The sequence below is a fragment of the Cydia fagiglandana genome, chromosome 12 (assembly GCF_963556715.1).
Source record: "Cydia fagiglandana chromosome 12, ilCydFagi1.1, whole genome shotgun sequence".
Lineage (NCBI taxonomy): Eukaryota > Metazoa > Arthropoda > Insecta > Lepidoptera > Tortricidae > Cydia > Cydia fagiglandana.
This window is the reverse complement of record NC_085943.1, coordinates 7,554,585-7,573,109: the sequence shown is the minus strand read 5'-3', so window position 1 is coordinate 7,573,109 and position 18,525 is coordinate 7,554,585. Positions and strand designations below refer to the sequence as shown.

The 18,525-nt window shown below is 36.8% G+C and overlaps 1 protein-coding gene across 1 annotated transcript; it reads right to left on the bottom strand.

Moving 5' to 3' along the window:
* Positions 1–332: 332 nt before the first annotated feature.
* LOC134669524 (sucrase-isomaltase, intestinal-like) lies at positions 333–6,824 on the bottom strand. Its single transcript, XM_063527120.1, has 7 exons — positions 6,709–6,824; positions 5,180–5,295; positions 3,886–4,831; positions 3,192–3,399; positions 2,322–2,663; positions 1,260–2,033; positions 333–728 (listed from the first exon to the last, which is right to left on the bottom strand). The coding sequence occupies exons 2-7, from the start codon at positions 5,274–5,276 to the stop codon at positions 339–341; spliced, it is 2,757 nt and encodes a 918-aa protein (XP_063383190.1). The 5' UTR covers positions 5,277–5,295; positions 6,709–6,824; the 3' UTR covers positions 333–338.
* Positions 6,825–18,525: the final 11,701 nt, after the last annotated feature.

Genomic DNA, 18,525 nt, shown 5'->3' with positions numbered 1-18,525 from the left:
GGAATTAACCTCCTTATTTCGTTTGTTCTCACGGGTGCAAACAAACGAAAGTGGGTTCGTAAGGTTTGTTCTGACCTTGAAGACAAAGGGAACCTGCTAAATGATGTCTATTGTACGACATTGTTATGGAAATTTCCAATATTGGAATGCGTAAAATGTTTATCAAACCGTTTACATTTCCAATGTCTACATTAAAGGCGCTGGTTTCCCCGAAAGTTTTCGAACCATTTTTACATTAGGAAATAAATAAGCCAGTAAAAGTGTCTCATTATTAATTATAATAAAACAAATTATACAGTTTATAATAGATCTTTATCATCGTACTCCACCAGGCAATTTCAAACATAAGTATACAAAATTTCATCATTCGTGGCATCTTTAAGATCACACAAATTTATATTGACTGAAACTTGCCTGTGGTTATCATAATTATTATATTCATCGTCTAGACCATATACGCTAATATCTTTAATTAAATGTGCCACTTTGGCGTTATCTCCGCACATTACATCAAAATCTTCACCTATGGCTTTAATGTTTAATTGTCGTTCATTTGTTTGAAGAGCGAGAGACAACTCTCTTGTGATGTACAGCGAACCGGTAGCTAGGCAATTTGAATCCATACTTGTAGAACTATCTGCTGTCGTGTGATTGGTTACACAGTCGAGGGCGATGGTGAGAGAGAAATCTGCACGCAAACGGGTTTCTTCGGCTGAGGTCATGACGTCCTAGAAAAAATAATAGAAATTATTATTATACTTATACTTTGTTTGTTTATACAAACTTCAAGGATTTTTTCTATAGGTGTCATGAGTTTATTATAATTAAATAACGATACGATTTTTATGGTATCCGCACAAAATGACAATTTAGGAGCGAGGCAAAACGCCAACTTAAAGACTTCAATAACACCTGAACCCAAAGTGTAAATTTCATTGGATAACCTGACGAGTATATTCGAATGTACATCGAGTAAGGGTTTTTGTTGAACATAGTTATAGAGTTTAGCGAGAACTGCTGGTACAGCTACAAGTTTATTGCGTATAGTATGTTATGCAATTGTAGTTTGGGGTTTAACAAATTAGCTTTCGGGTTTTCGCAGAAATTTGCAGGTTTCCAAGATGTGTACGGATGTAAGGATGAGTGTATTTAATTAGGTTGAGTATAGTTTTGGGAATGTTAATTATGTTCGGTGGTTTTCCAGGAAATCAGCATCATGGATATTAATAATAAACAGATAATTTTGAATAGGTACCTACCTTTTGCATTATGAGGACTGCTCCACCGCGAATAAGAGTTAAGAAGTCCGCCTCCGTGGTGGTCATTGTGACAACATCCCCCTCATTGCCATTTATCTGTAAACCTCCCCACAGCTCATACCACACACCCGGCGGTATCCAAAAATGCACATGTGTTTGGCTCGGCAACAGATTCGGTACAATCACCAAGTCGTCGCCAACACTGTACTGAGTATTCAAGTCTTTTAAATACTCAGAGGATGGGAACTGGTAGAACATTGGCCTCAAAAGCGGTCCTGATTGCATCGTCGTGAAGAAATAAGGCAGCAAAGATAAGCGTTTCTTTAAAGCTCCAAGCATTAAGTTTTTATTAGTCCCAGTGAAGGCTAATGGATGAGTAGGGACGGATGAAGAGTGAATTTTTATAAGAGGCATGTATGTTGCAGCCATGTACCACTTGACACACAAACTAGTCTGGGTTTCAGGGTCGAAGGTATCCGTGTCGCCGCAAATCGGCACAGACCACAACCAATGGCCAGAAATGCCTCCTAAAGCTGCTTCCACCAGTTCCTTCTTCAGGTTTGTCCAAGACGCGTCGATATTTTGCCTGTTTATATTCACATTCCCATCCATCCAATTGCTGGTCGACCACATTGGGACCTCAGTAACGAATAGATTTTTGAAAGCGGACACGACGTGGTTTCCATATTTGTTGTGTTTATAGAAGTACTTAGTGGTGTCATTGTAATATACTGCATTCCATTTTGGAGTATTTTCAAATACTTGTTCTAAGTTCTGAAAATATAAAATGATATTTATTTATCTCGGAAACGTTCGTGAGTATGTCATGCTAGTTCAGTCAGTACTTTTTGTTCCGAGACTGACTGAAATAGCAAGACACGTTCGTAAGTTTCTGTGAAAATACGATGGAAAATACCTAATTATGCAATACATCTGTACAACTATAGTAAATATTCTTCTTCTGCAATCATAATAATAGGTACAAGCATGTAAAAATGGATAAAAATAATGCCTATAAATAAGTCCTTCACACACAAACTTAAGATAAGAAATGAATACTACCTTACTAAAGTACGGCAAGTACAACGCAGTTTCGTTGCTCTTCGGAGACTCATCTAACGGCCAATTGTTTTCTAGGATAATACCATCTAGTTCGACTTCGTATGCCCACAATCTGTTCATGAATTCAACAGAAGCGTTTTCAAACATTGGATAAACAAAGGTGTCTTCACCAACTAAACCCACGTAGACATCTGAAGTGTAATTTGCTTGAAATGCGCTGTGGAGGATGTATTGTCTGTGCTCTGACATTATATCTATACATGTTCCATTATCTGTTCTTTGCATTTCAATTTCATCTGATGCTTCATTTTCATCTGTTTCATTTACTTCGAGGTATCGAATCTGTAATGAGAGGAGCAGAAATATAAATACATGAAGCTAGCATATACAGGGTGGCCCATTTAGATCGGTCAGTATGGGAAAATCTGAAACTATAAGACATACGACAATCTCTTCTTAGGAACCATGTCATCGATTTTAGTAACAAGAAAACTGCATTCACACATTTAAAAAATATGTACTTAGCTCGGGAATCGAACACGGACGTTTTGAAAAAAAAACTAACACTATTTCTATTTAGATATTTATTGTACAGGTCTTAAGCAGTATATGTTACTGTGAAACATGATGTCAGAAATGAATAAAATGCATTGTGTGTGCATAAAATGGACCCTCATTCGACGAGATGATTTGAGTAGGGTTATTTTTTTTCGTAAACCCTGGGCTGTCCAAATACTCGTATTTTTTTAGTACAAGCAATTTTTAGTACAAATATTTAAATATCTTAGTTTAGATACTTTAATTTATAGGTACCATTAGGTATGTAATTTTTCGCCATTTTTTCAATTGTACGATAGATTGTGTACTTACGTAAGGAGATACTTGCGGCACATATCGTTTTCCAGCTGTCTTTATGACAGCAGCTGCCTCTTCAACGAGCTGGTCATCCTCACAGTCAGAGTTAAACACTATAGGTGCCGAACCACAGTGACTGTCGAATGGAAGGCCTTCGTTAGCTGCTGAGCTCATAAATTCTTGCAAGTCCGTTAAAGCATCTTCTGCACTCTTTGAAGATACACTGGAAATGTTTTTCAATTTTTAATACAAGATTTAAAAAACATTTTATATACGTAATCCTATTATATTGATAGAGTAGGTACCGTCACGGAATTTAATTTTCAACCTACGTAAGGATCATGACAATGAACTCCCCATTCCATAAATAACGATAAGTTTAACTAAATTGTTAATTGAAAGCATCAAGAAATACAACTGAAGTTTACAGGTACTTAGCTGTGTTTTTTCTAATACGCATGTATTTTACTTTCCTCGTATTCAAAATGACAAGTAAAGTGTTTAACTCGGATGAAAGGTACCATTTCATCCCTTGGTTAACTATCTATTATTGACTCATTTATGCAATAATTTTGATCAAGGAACGCTTGTTTTAGCTTATATCAGGCTTGACTGCTACTGGAACTGAAGTGAACTGAAGTGTAGGTATTGTATCGATGTTAAGATCCGGACAAATCTTTGACAATTTTTCAGTAATATAAAAAAATACCTGCAAATATGTGCTCCCAGCATCCAATACTCTAATTGTTCATTATCCCCAATAATCTTCATTGCGTCACTCATTACGTCACTAGGTTTTGGTCCAACAAACACATGCAACTTTAATCCCACATTCGTGATGCTGCGCAACACAATCTGATTTTCTTCGTGCACAAATACTTCCGTCGGAGCGTCGGAATCGATCAAGAGTCCGTGATACGATTCATTCACTTTAGCATATATTAAAGGAATAGTACTGAAGTCACCTTTGTGTCGGTATAGGACCTTTACTGTGCCCGCTGTCAAGGGCAATTCTCCGAGACCGTACATAGTTTCATTGGTTAACTTGAAAACTATTTCCCATATGTCATTTGAAGCTATCAAAGGGCCTCTTATAGTGCTAAATATCAAACCTTGAGACCCCTCTATAGTGACGGTCATTTCAGGTGAATCCACGTGGTGAGTATAGTTCTTATGCTCAATTCTATTACCCTCATGCGACATTATTTCTGCATTATAAAATAATAAAGACAGATGTGAAGGCGATACTTCGTCGATTGATAACCTGAGCTTAGGTATGCTATTTTGAGATGAAAACGGTACGTTCGCAACTCTAGGGCGCATGATCACTTCTTCCGACCATTCTTCCCAAATATTGAGGTCGATTATATAGGAGAATCTTGAAGGATATCGGTGGAAGCATACATGGCTATTTAAATCGTAACAGCATAGTGAGTGGCATTCGTCCTGAGTGACATTACCCAAGCCGCAAGGTAGTCGAGAAGCTCTTGGCACAACGCAAGATCCCGTCGAGAATCCATCGTTAGGGGCGTGCTCTATACTCGAGAAAAACAGCAGCTGATAGATTAGTACTGGTGCTACAATTGCCAGTAGCAAGGTCACAATTATCACTTTTAGCGGCCTGTTAAGAAGAATTTTATCATACCAGTCATAGTCTGAAATTATAAATATGTAATGGTAAATAAATTAAGCAAGTAAAGTGTCATTCTATGGAACTTGCTAATGCTAACTATGTAAACAAACCGCCATATTGAAACTGTCAAAAATTATGCATTTACTTGGGACTTTTGTTTACATAGTTAGCAAGTTATATAGAATTACAATTTTAGTCTATGTACCTATAAAATTAAAAAGTAAAGTGTCATTCTATGGAACTTGCTAACTATGTAAACAAACCGCAATATTGGAATTGTCTCTGAATAATACATTTACTAGTGACTTTTGTTTACATAGTTAACAAGTTTCATAGAATGACACTTTATCGTAACCAATTGAATACGTACGTGTTTTTTTCTCATCCTTATAAAGATTATTAATGTCAACTTCTTCTATATCCTTCTCATCGTTGGCCTCATCAGCTTCTTTGACGTAAGGAATCATTGTTCATATTTAACCGGACCTTAAATAAAATTTGTATTCAGTAAAGGTTAAGTATAAAATGCTGTAAGGAATGAAATTAATGAAATAATAATCTTATGAACTAGAATCATAATTTATTACAGTCCTAGTACCTAAGCTATAAAGGAATTAAAAAAAAATATCCGAATAACTGCATGCGTGGCTCTTAAATTACAAACTGACTCTTTCATAATTATACTACTTTGTTACGTAATTTCTCTTTCATACATTTCGGTAAGTATAAATAAGTTTGACTCTCTAATAAATTTTTCCATAATACGAATACTCATTAACACAAACTATAGTTGATACAAGTGATTATGTCTAAACCACGTTCTAATAAGATAAAGCAAACAATGCGGTTTCAAATGTGTTTACAGAGAATGTTTGGTGCCAACGCCTACATACCCGACGACAAACGAACAAACAACGTCTCACAATCGCATAATATATAATTTTCAGAGATAAAAGGTCCATTGTATGATATTTTTATGGTATATAGGTTGATGTAGATACTAGATTTAAATATTATATTTTAAGGTTTGCACTTTACTTCTACTCAAAAATATAAATACATCCTTCCTCAGGAAACAATGTATCTAGACACGCGGCAGCGTGTCAAGCCAAGTTCATTTATTTATCAATAATTATCAGTAATTTAAAAGCAAACTTGTTGTATAAAAGGTTTGAGCTACAATCCCTTTCCTACCACAATGCGCAATGTCTTGCTTCGCCTTTGTTTTACATGATACCTACTTATTGATGATTAGTGATTGACTTGGTATATGATTTTGAGATACTTATTCCGACCCGGTTCCGGTCCGAACCACCGATTTCCTGATTAGAAACCGCACGCCTTACCGCTTGCGCTTGACTAATACTATCACCAGTGGTATTCACATACAACCACTATCGTCAACAATAAAATTGAATGCATGTATGTAAGGTTTCCTTTATAACTATCTATTTCATTATAGTATTTTTTTTTATCTGTAACGATTTCTACCTATATTAAGTGAAATGATAAACAACAAACAGTGCTTCTTTCTCTTTAACAGACACCTCATTACAATATCATAATTTTATGCCTTCAAGTTGAGAGACTTTGAACGCAGCTTCATTTTAATAATAACAGAATAATGAATACGGATATTATGATTTAAAATCACTTCCTATTAATATGATGTACCTAGTGGAAATATCCTTTTAAAAGGCTGGCCCAGCAAAAAGAAGAGTGGCGATTACTCCACCGACAAGAGCATAGCTCTTAAATACTGATGATGAGTGGAAATATCAATATAACGTTCTGCAAAACGCATCTCATTTTTGAAAACAAATATACCACAACACAATTACTTACTTACCTAATTAAATATGTAACAATGCAGGTATGTAGCAACACAATTGTACTTACGAAATGCAATATGTGATTTCGGTCACTGAACAAACTAATCATAAAATTTACAATTGGCACAAAGCTGAAACCGTTTTACGTCATATTAATAAACACAAATAACATTATTAAAATCAATTTCAACTCCTATTCGACAACTATTATGACGAGGAATTACCAACTGACTGATTAATTTTCCGATGTCTCTAATGAGTTTTTCGTGTTTTTTCTAATATCATACTTTATTCAAACACAACAAAGTAGTTTTTATGGAAATGGATATACAACACTGATAATACATTATTGAACTAACTACAGATATCTTGATAAAGATAATATGTTACTGATTTATTGCTTGGATTGATAGCTATCTTATCAATCCGATGTGTTTGTAGGAATCCTGTAGAAAAGGAAGTTGATGAATAAACGACGATTATGAGTACTCAATACTTATATCATGCAACAATAAAGTACAGATAAACTGTTTTAGATACGTACTCAAACACTCGCTTGGACTAATGCTAATTTGAAACGCAACAAATTTTAGATTCAATACGGCAACGCAGCAATCGTGATGGGTACCTTTACGTCGGGGGCAGCCCGAGACGGGTTTTAGTAGATAGTTATTTTTGACATATTTAGTTTGTATCTAGACACAATTTGATTTCATTTTATATGAAATTAGTTTTTACTGTATGCATTAGGTGACTTCTTGAATACGCTAATACACAAAACAATCGCTATAATATTATAAAAAAACTTACGAATGTTTGTATGTTTTGTTCTGTTTTCTGTTCTGAAAGTTGTACACTACACTTTTTTCGATTTTGGTATTTTTATATTAATTCTTTTTTCGGTTCTAATAGGAAAAAAACTGTACCATAATTTCCATAAGTTTTTCATTCCTTCTGCCCCTATAAAAAATGGTAATGGAATGGAATTATACCTACATAAAATAATTGGCTACTTTTTTCTCCTATTAGGGTCGAAAGAAGCTTGTTTTTCTGTGTAAAAATATCGTAACAATTTCCAATTAAAAATACGCCCCGTCAATTACAACATCGTACTATCGCCCACATTGTTAACTGTACATCAGTGGGAGAGAAGCGATTTTTTCCCGAAAATCGAATTTTACTGCTAGCGATTATTCCATTCGCGAAATTTCCCAATTTTTCATTTTCAGCTCTGCCTTTTCCTCAGATGTAAAATATCTAAAAATATTTTTTTCTACAAGTATTATTTCTCTTCTCATATATTGCTACCACTATAGAGTACCCTGGTAAACTAACAGATTGCGCTGAATTTAATACGTGTTGACATGAATAAGCCACCGAGGAAGGATTTTGCCAAATTAACTCTAAGTTTAGAAGAGAGGGTACGTATATCAACAAATTTAATTGAATAACTAGCTGTTGCCCGCGACTTCGTCCGCGTGGAATCTTATCTTCAAAATTTTACATCTTTAGTACCTATAATTTTCATGTCCAAGCAATGTTGAAATTAAGTACTTTTCTTTTTTAACACGTTGTATGAAGTTTTAAGTCAAGTGGATTTTGATGTTGGTTGCAGAAATTACTTTTTTTGTGTTCTCATAATAGGTACCTATGCCCTTATACAAAGATTCAAGTTCCGCACTCACAAAATATCTGATCTCCATACAAACTTTCAACCCCTTTCTCACCATCTTGGGGTATGATTTTCAAAAATACATGAATTAGTTTTCATGTTTTTTATTTAATACCTTTTTTTGCAAAAAGTTCATGTCCCTAGCTTAAAATTAAATTTACACCCCAAGACGCACTTTCATCCCCTTTTTAACCCCCTTAGGGGTTGACTTTCCAAAAACGTTGCAATTACTTTTTTTGTAATAGGCTATTATGCCTTTCTAAGAAGTTTCAAAGCATTTGTAATGGATTCAAACTTTGAAACCCATTTTAACCCTGTTAGGGGATGCATTTTACAAAACGCTGAAATTACTTTTATTGTCTTCTAATCGTATTCCCAAATACAAAGATTCAAGTCCCGCGCTCGAAAAAATGTTTGATATCCATGCAAACTTTCAACCCCTTTTTCACCACCTTAGGGGATGAATCTTCAAAAACGCTGAAATTAGTTTTCTTGTATTTTAATTTAAAACGTTTTTACAAAGTTTCAAGTTCCTTGCTTGAAATAAAATTTGCACCCGCAGACGAACTTTCATCCCCTTTTTAAGCCCCTTAGGGGTTGAAATTCCAAAAACGTCGCAATTACTTTTTTTTGTAATCGGCTATTATGCCTGTCTAAGAAGTTTCAAAACCATTTGTAATGGATTCAAACTTTCAACCCCTTTTTAACCCTGTTAGGGGATGAATTTTACAAAACGCTGAAATTACTTTTCCTGTCTTTTAATAATATCCCTAAATACAAAGATTCAAGTCCCACACTCGAAAAAATGTTTGATATCCATACAAACTTTCAACCTCGTTTTCACCACCTTAGGGGATGAATTTTCAAAAACGCTGAAATTTGTTTTCTTGTATTTTAATAATATATCTTTTAACGAAGTTTAAAATTCATAGCTTAAAAGAAAACTTTAACCCCATACAAACTTTCATCCCCTTTTTAACCCTGTTAGGGGATGAATTTTGCAAAACGCTGAAATTACTTTTATTGTCTTCTAATAATATCTCCAAATACAAAGATTCAAGTCCCACACTCGAAAAAATGTTTGATATCCATACAAATTTTCAACCTCGTTTTCACCACCTTAGGGGATGAATTTTCAAAAACGCTGAAATTAGTTTTCTTGTATTTTAATAATATATCTTTTTACGAAGTTTCAAATTCCTAGCTTGAAAGAAAACTTTAACCCCATACAAACTTTCATCCCCTTTTTAACCCCCTTAGGGGTTAAATTTCTCAAAATCGCTTCTTATCTCTTGTACACTTTATAAATGCAATCTGGTGTGCAAATTTCAACTTTCTGGCTTTTGTAGTTTCGGCTGTGCGTTGATGAATCAGTCAGTCAGGACACTTGCATTTATACAGGGTGATTCATGAGACGTGAGCAGGACTGATCCTGCACACTCAGTAACTGATAATTGATCGATCACCGTCGTATTTAGGTGAAACAACCACACTTTTTCCTATTTTTTAACTTTTTGGTGAGGACAATTTTAATTCTCTACAATCATTGTCACCCTACAAGACCTAATTAATAAACATAAAACCTCTTTTACGAAGAAAATAAAATGTCAAACCTGAGTGAATTACGAGTTTTCAAAAGTAACCAGACCGTGGTGACAGTGATGACGTTCAATTTGACGCAGAATATCGATAGTTTAGTATTCTAATGTTAGGGTGACCATCCATGTCGTAAATAAATTAATAACTTTTTTTTCAACACGACTAGAAAATTAACGTTAACCTCACTAATATTGATAGGAAACAGTTGCTTATAATTTACGAAATGCGCAGTGTTAGTCCTGCTCACGTCTCCTGAATCACCCTGTATATATAGATTATGTTGATTTAATAATACAAAAAAATTAAACGAGTAGCGGTTTCGAGTGAAGCCAAAGAGCGAGCAGTAGAAGAGACGTGACTACATGCATAGATTCGATTTCAAGCCACTCTTTTGCAGTTCGGCGTTAGGTCTTATGCGAGGCCTTCTACCTTACGGCAAAGTTGATCTTCTGCTTTAATTACACTTGGGCGTGGATCCCCAAATCCAAGCTTTCCTCTTTCGCAGCTGAGCCTTCTGCCTTGCTCACACTTCGCCAATTCAATTCACTTGGTCAATTCCAAGCTCTGCTTTCTTGCATCTTTTCACCTCTCTTGCATCAAACAACCTCGCTGAGACCCTTAAATATCGAGCCCTATGCGAAGCTAGGCTGATAAAAAACTGTCCCATCCCTTCTTTATATGAAATCCTGAATTCGCGCCTGGTTGGGACTAAAAGTAAAAATGTACAACTGTCTATCAAATTGTGTTTTTTTTATATCGAAAAATTTTCGCGCTCGCTTCGCTCGCGTTTTAAAATAACTTTATAAGGTCTGATAAAGGTGACATTCGGGTGGCGAATACAGCAGCATTCCTCTGTTGCAACGTTACTGCTGCAGCACTGTAAATTTTCGTATTAAAATGATGTAAATGATTTCCATACTAAAAGTAAAAATCTACAACTGTCTATCAAATTGCATTTTTTTTATCGAAAAATTTTCGCGCTCGCTTCGCTCGCGTTTTCAATCACTTTCTAACGTATGATAAAGGTGACATTCGGGTGGCGACTGCAGCAGCATTATTCTGTTGCAACGTTACTGCTGTAGCACTGTCGATTTTCGTGATAGAATGATATGTTTGATTTCCATACTAAAAGTAAAAATGTACAACTGTCTATCAAATTGCGTTTTTTATATCGAAAAATTTTCGCGCTCGCTTCGCTCGCGTTTTCAATTACTTCCTGAGATATGACAAAGGTGACATTCGGGTGGCGACTGCAGCAGCCTTACTCTGTTGCTAGGTTACTGCTACAGCACTGTCAATTTTCGTGATAAAATTATGTGACTGATTTCCATACTAAAAGTAAAAATGTACAACTGTCTATCAAAATTCGCTTTTATATCGAAAAATATTCGCGCTCTCTTCGCTCGCGCTTTCAATTACATTCTAAGATATGGCGACTGCAGCAGCATTAGGTACTCTGTTGCAACGTTACTGCTGCAGCACTGTCAATTTTCGTGATAAAATGATGTGACTGATTTCCATTCTCAGCTGTAATGCGGCAATGAACGTCACTCAATTTACCAAAAAAATTCAATGTAATCTTGATGACCCTAGGGAGAGGGGGCACCGTGGCCTAGAAATGCTTCTTTAGAGCATCAAAATATCTTAATCTGGCACTGGTCGTTTGCGGAGTCAAACGATTTGGGACCTGCATTTTATACGCATTTCCATGCCTTCCCGAAAAAAATCGAATCGTTCGCAAAAGTCTCGCAACGCATTGAGGTTACAAACGGCACGCGGTCTTCCTCAGGAGTCTGAAGAAGACCACGGTGAGTGGCGCTCTAGCCAGGAAGGCCGCTTCGCTTTCGCTCGCGCGGGCATACCTTACTGTATCGTCCGATATAGTCACACTCTGTCGTTAAAATCACGTGTAAAATTTTAATAAGGGCGAAAAAAACTATTGATTTTGGAGTGTAGTTTTATTTAGTGGTACCTAAGTGTAAAATATTTTATCTGGACTACAGTCCTCTAGCATATCCATCTGTCAACTTTACTTCAAGTACCGCCTCCAGGGGAGAGGGAGAGAAATTAGGATTAGAAATTAGCCGCTTACTGACACAGACCGAATTCCACGCGGGCGGAGCCGCGGGCACAGCTAGTATTGTATAAAAAAGATTTGATGTTTTTTTAAAGTCACAGAACCAATGTTGGTCAATTTAAGGGGTACAGCCTACAGTTTAATTTTTTGCTCGTGTAGCCACACCTGGTATAGGTTTACCTACCCACGCAAAAGATATCATCAATGATATATTTACCAAAATAAAGATGCTATCCACGTCATACATGAAAACACACAATACAAGCATTATAACGTTTTATTATTGTTACCTACTGTTTTTATTTACAAAACAGCTACAGATTTGTACTACGAAACCGCAAAAGGAAAGGATAAAAGCTTTCTGGGGTCCACTTTTGCATTTATCGCCTGCCTTGCGCATATATTTACTTATGTACTGCAGAGTATGATGAAATAAGTGGGCCTTAATGTAAGTAGATACCTTTTTTACATACTTAAAACTTATTTGGAGCATTCCTTTTTGGGTTTTTCGTTTATGAGAGGTTTTTTGCAGGTACTATATTGCCTTGATAAAATATAGCATAAGTCCTTTCCTAGGTCTCAAACTATCTCCATACCAAATTTCGTTTAATCGGTTCAGCGGCTAAAACGTGAAGATATAACAGGCAGACAAGCAGAGCTACTTTCATTTCACGTTTATAATAGGTACTGATATAGTAGCGGTAGGGATGAAACCCTTTTTTATTGTTTACGGGATACCGTAACATATATGATAATGTACATGTACAATTCATGCGTATTTATTTTCTCCATCATTCTTTTATCCTCGTGTCGCCCAATGTACATTAGGATGTACACTTAGTTTCGTTGGAATGTCAACCTTGATTAAAAACAAAGTAGGTAGCATTTCATTTGTCTCGAAAATTTTTCGAGCAAATGAAATTCAACCTAATTGAAAATACAATACGATTCTAACTTCCTTGGCTCTAATTTTGTATGGGGGGCGGCACGAGGTTATACATTAAAGGATGACTCACGATAGACCGGGCCGTGTCCGGGCCAGAGCTTCCGGCGCTTACTTTTCTATGACATGACAGGCGATCACTTGATGCTTTCCATAGAAAACGATGCGCCAACGATAAGTCATCCTTAATACTACGTTCGAGATTAAAAAAACACATATTCGCAGAACAACAAACCTCGATCAATTCAAGCAGAAAAAAGTTGATTGCTTTTCAAGTAGGATATAAAATACAAGCGGTGAACAGCCTGTTTATTATTTTTAGACAGTATATTGATAATATGAATCACAAATGAAATACAGGGTGTTGCCTGTAACAGGAGAAATAGATTAAACTAGGGGTACCCAAGGGGTAAAACGGGACCCTATTACTAAGACTTCGCTGTCCGTCCGTCCGTCCGTCCGTCCGTCCGTCCGTCCGTCTGTCCGTCTGTCACCAGGCTGTATCTCACGAACCGTGATAGCTAGACAGTTGAAATTTTCACAGATGATGTATTTCTGTTGCCGCTATAACAACAAATACTAAAAACAGAATAAAATAAAGATTTAAATGGGGCTCCCATACAACAAACGTGATTTTTTACCAAAGTTAAGCAACGTCGGGAGTGGTCAGTACTTGGATGGGTGACCTTTTTTTTTTGCTTTTTTTTATTTATTTTTTTGCATTATGGTACGGAACCCTTCGTGCGCGAGTCCGACTCGCACTTGCCCGGTTTTTCATGCTATTCTGTTAATTGTAATATAATAAACTTTATTAGTGTATACAAACTTAATACCTACAAACAAAAATGATACTTAAAACATAATTAAATAACTAACCTACAAAACTTAAAAACTAAATCTAAAAATAAATAAAACTAATCTAAAAATAAATAATTACAAACTATCCTGCGGAATGGTGCCGTAGATGCTGGCAGCATTTCCCCGCTGTATCGCAATACTTATTCTTTGTGCGAGGAAGCTGCCAGCTCTACGATCACCAGTGGCGTCTGCTATCCTTTTGGATAAATCCTTAAATAGTGTAGACGCGGTCGGACCCCACGGGCCAAGGGTCTCGACACCGAAGGGTACGAAATAGTATTCGGGGCCGAGACCCCTATATTTGTTCTTTTTTAATTTTTCGGCCGCCTCTGCCGCCGCGCCGGCTTTTGCAATAGTGCCGTGGAGATGAGACGGGGCTAGGGTGTCCACACAGGTGGCGTCCCACACCAGCACCCGTCCCATCTTCCACGGAATTAGTGACATTCCGTCCGGTCTCTTACCATCATCTCTTACAATACCAGGAGGCTCGAGAAGAGCTGGTACGTTGACGCTGGCAAGAGACCGGCGGAGAATATCATTAAGCGCGGCGTGTCTAGAGAAGCGGCCGGCGCTCCTTTGGCAGGAGAGCCCGTGGTGTCCGAGGGCGTCTACGTCAGTGCCGCAGGGGCACCTATGTGGAGCACAGACCCGGACGCCGAGTCGCAGGCAGGCCGCAACGCGCAGAGTGTGCGGTTCCAGGAAAGTGCCGGTATGGACCGACGGGAAGGCGTGCAGCCAGGCGCCGGACTCCCTGGAAACGGCTGCTAGTAGTCTGGCGCGTGCAGAACCTGTACTGCGGCTTAAAAGACAGTCATAAATAATTTTGCATTGTATGTCGTCCCAAGCCCTTTGCGAATTTAGATTTTCGGGAAAATCCTTACCCGGGCAGGCGATGGACCAGGCGTTTTTAGACTCCGTTAAGCCAGTAATCTCATAGTTTGGAGGACAGGCCCTCAGGATTTTTCCTATGAGAGTTGCTGAACTATGAACGGAAGATAAAAACGCCGGTGTAGACACACTTGAAATTTTGCGGATCCCTAACCCACCGTGACGAATGGGAAGCGATGCTTGGGTCCAGGACTCTTCGCTAAACTGCAAGTTCAAGATAGATTCCAAATTAGTTTTTATCAAGTCGTCCAGAGGAGTTAATAAATTTAGAAATTTTGTAAAAGGGCAGCAGCGAAGTACATACATTAATTTTGGTACGAAAAGGCAGAATTTGATAATACATAAAGCGAAATGCGGACTAATTTCGAGAAGACGACTTTCATAAGTTTGAAATTTAGAGGTAGTATCGCATGTGAATTTTGAATAGGATTCTTCAAAGATAGGAGACCCAAGGAGGCAAAGAGAGTCTTTTTCTGTTATTTTAATGTGTGGTGTAAGCAGATCAAATTTTGGTTTTATATCCGAAAAATTTAAAGAGGTGTTGTTAATAAAAAGTTCACACTTGCTATCGTTTAATTCTAGACCAATTGTTTCAAATTTTGATTTGATAGTTGAGAGATCTGACAGTACTGATTCGAGGTCGCCTCCCAGGGTTCCGTCGTCTAAGTACCAGACGTTAAATTTTGATTTTAAATTTTGAATAATTGGATTAATAGCCAAACTGAATATTGCCGGCCCGAGAGGATCACCTTGCTGACAACCGACTTCAGAAGATAATACATTTTCGCGGTAGACCAAATTTGTAGGGTCAGCATAACAATGCAGGAGATAGTTGTAGATTTCGGGAATATTGTTCTTTATTTCAGCCAGCAAGGTGTCCCTGTTTACTGAGTTAAAGGCGTTCCGAACATCAATTTTGACCAGCACATCACAGGGTGAATTTGAGAGGTAAGTACGTAAGGCATGGACGGCTGCCTCACAACCTCCTTTTATACCGAAACCGAGCTGAACAGGTTCGAAAAGTGGTTTTAATTTGGAAATGATATACCTGACTGCTTTTGGAGGCGAGACGTCTTAAAGTTGAGCCAACGGCAATCGGTCTCACCCCTCCGTCCTTTTTGGTGAGTGCGATGAGATTTGCCCCGTACAGAATCGGGACTATTTCTGGGTTCACGTTGCCTGTGTACATGAGGTTGATCAATTTAGTAAGGGATTCGACGAGACGCTCGCCAGCGTCGCCCGTGGAATGGGAAGTGAGGTCTTTTAAATGTTGGGGTGAGAGTCCGTCCAAGCCTGCAGCAGAACCGATTTTGAATGACAAGATACCCACAATTACGTCTCTGTTTTTTATTTGTAGGCAGGCTTGGGTTGCCGTTGGTGGGTCCAAGATGTGCGGGGTGGTGGGACCTGGGGGATGTTTTGTCTGTAGGGCCAGAAGAGTGTCGGGAGTATCCGGCGATAGCACGTCGCTAGAATTGTAATTATATTAAAGTTCTTATTGCTGAAGAGGGTTGGTAGCGTGAATCTATAAACCGTAAAATTACCCAGAAGGTAAAAAACATAACTAAATACAATGTAAATAAAATTAATAGTAACTAAAACAAATGCTTTATTACGAGTATATTTCCTCATAATGTTTGAGAAATATCTGCCTATCTGTATGTAGGTACAGTCAACTGTAAAAATATGCGTGTAGTCAACTTATCCAAAAATATGTCCCATAGTTCTTAATTCGCTGAAATAAGAGTTATGGGACATATTTTTGAAATGATTTGTACACCCATATTTTTACCGTTGACTGTAGGTACAGTCAACTGTAAAAATATGGGTGTAGCCAATTTATTCAAAAATATGTCCCGTAGTTCTTAATTCGCCGACATAAGAGCTAATAGACATACTGCCGTATTCGAACTTCAAGATATTCACAAGAGACGACACGTACTAGATCCATTCTAGATACGTTGTAGTTTAGATATCAACTAGTTCTCTTTTGCAGCGCAATTCGGGCAACCAATGTCACTTTGACGTTAGATAGAGTAAGATATCTATTAGATGTGAATTGGATCTCTAAGTCATATCCTGTGGAAATCGTTCAAGAGTATCTCCAGAATCGCGCAAATCTCAAATTTGACAGGTTAGATCTTAAACATTATCGTATCTTGGTGATGTCTAAAAGATATCTAATAGATGTCTATTTCAAAATCCGAATCGGGCCCTTATTCAAAAATAAGTCCCATAGTTCTTAATTCGTTGACATAAGAGCTAATAGACATATATTTGAGATGATTTGTGCTCCCATATTTTTACAGTTGACTGTACATACAAACATACTGCTTCCACTAAGGTCAGCGGAAGCAGGCACTTTTTTCCCGGTGTTTCCGGTGTTAACATGCTATTTATTTTACGGCCCAATTCGAACTACGCTTAAAAGCCACAGCGATACGATAACGATCTGTCAGTGTCAAAGGTGACGGTTTTGGTTGAAGAAATCTTATAAGAATTGTTCGAATTGGGCCGATTGTTTTGTGTTCCGGCTCGATTCTGAAAATGTATTAGATCTCTACTAGACCTCAACAAGTTACGATATGGATAATTTAAAGATATTTGTAAGATAGATATGTCAAATTTGACGTTTCCGCGATTCTGGAGGCCCTCTTGAACGATTTCGACAAGTTATGACTTAGATATCCAAGTCAAATCTAGTCGATATCTAATGTAAATCTAGTTGATCTCTATATCGTTTCTAGATCTTGTGATTATCTCGTTTCCCGAATACGCGTGTTCCATAGACGGCACCGGCACTACGAGCTATGCAAGGTCCACCAGAGATCGCTACGCCGCTACGGGCGCCGGACGTATGCTACGATCTCGTAGACGCGCTACGAACTCGTCAACAACTCGCAACAAGTTGTTTTAAGACGATTAAGTTAATAAAAAAGTTATGAACTAAAGTCCTCAAACAAAAAAGTAACAATATTAAGTTTTTAAAGTGAAATAAGTGTTGTATTGTATTGTATTGTATTTATTTATTTGCGTTAAGTACATGTACATGCAAATACAGTTTTATAGGTACAAGGTAGGTATATACAATTATTTACAATATTTACATTAATTATTATCCATTACAATTTCAATTATGTTTATAATTTAATTGGCACAAAATTAGAAAAACATTGAAAATACATTAAAATTAAAATCGATATAAAATAAATTTAAAACTACACATACACACATAAAGCTTACAAATTACAGTCCAAACTATATAATAATTACAACTACAATTACTTAATAATTAATTTAACAATAAAACCCCCACTCATAAAAAGAACCCCCATTACAGTCATAATATCTTAAATCTAGCTAAAAATATAAATGAAGGTATAAAATAATGTCGGATGTTGTATAAATGTCAAGTTATGATGTAAAAATAAATAAAAAAGTCTACGAAGTTACAAATACAGTTCCTAAAATAATTTTAATCAAGTGCGTTGGCAAAATATTCGTCAATTGTGTAGAATGGTCTATTTATGAAATAATCTCTTACCTTTATGTCAAATGTTCTTAGGTCACTACATTGTACTTAATTTATTAAAAATTTTAATTCCGATATTGTTAAGGCTGTTATTAAAATGGATAAAGTTAGATTTAATTTGAACAATTTTTGATTTGTTTCTGAGATTAAAATGATGGGTTTCTTCAGCCTTTCTATAATTATTTTGATTGACATACATATAAACGCATATTCGATATAAATACAATGCCGTAATTGTAAATATTTTGTGGTCTATAAACATATTGCGATGAGTGACTGGTATGTGTTTAGATCCCACAATAATTCGTAGTGCCT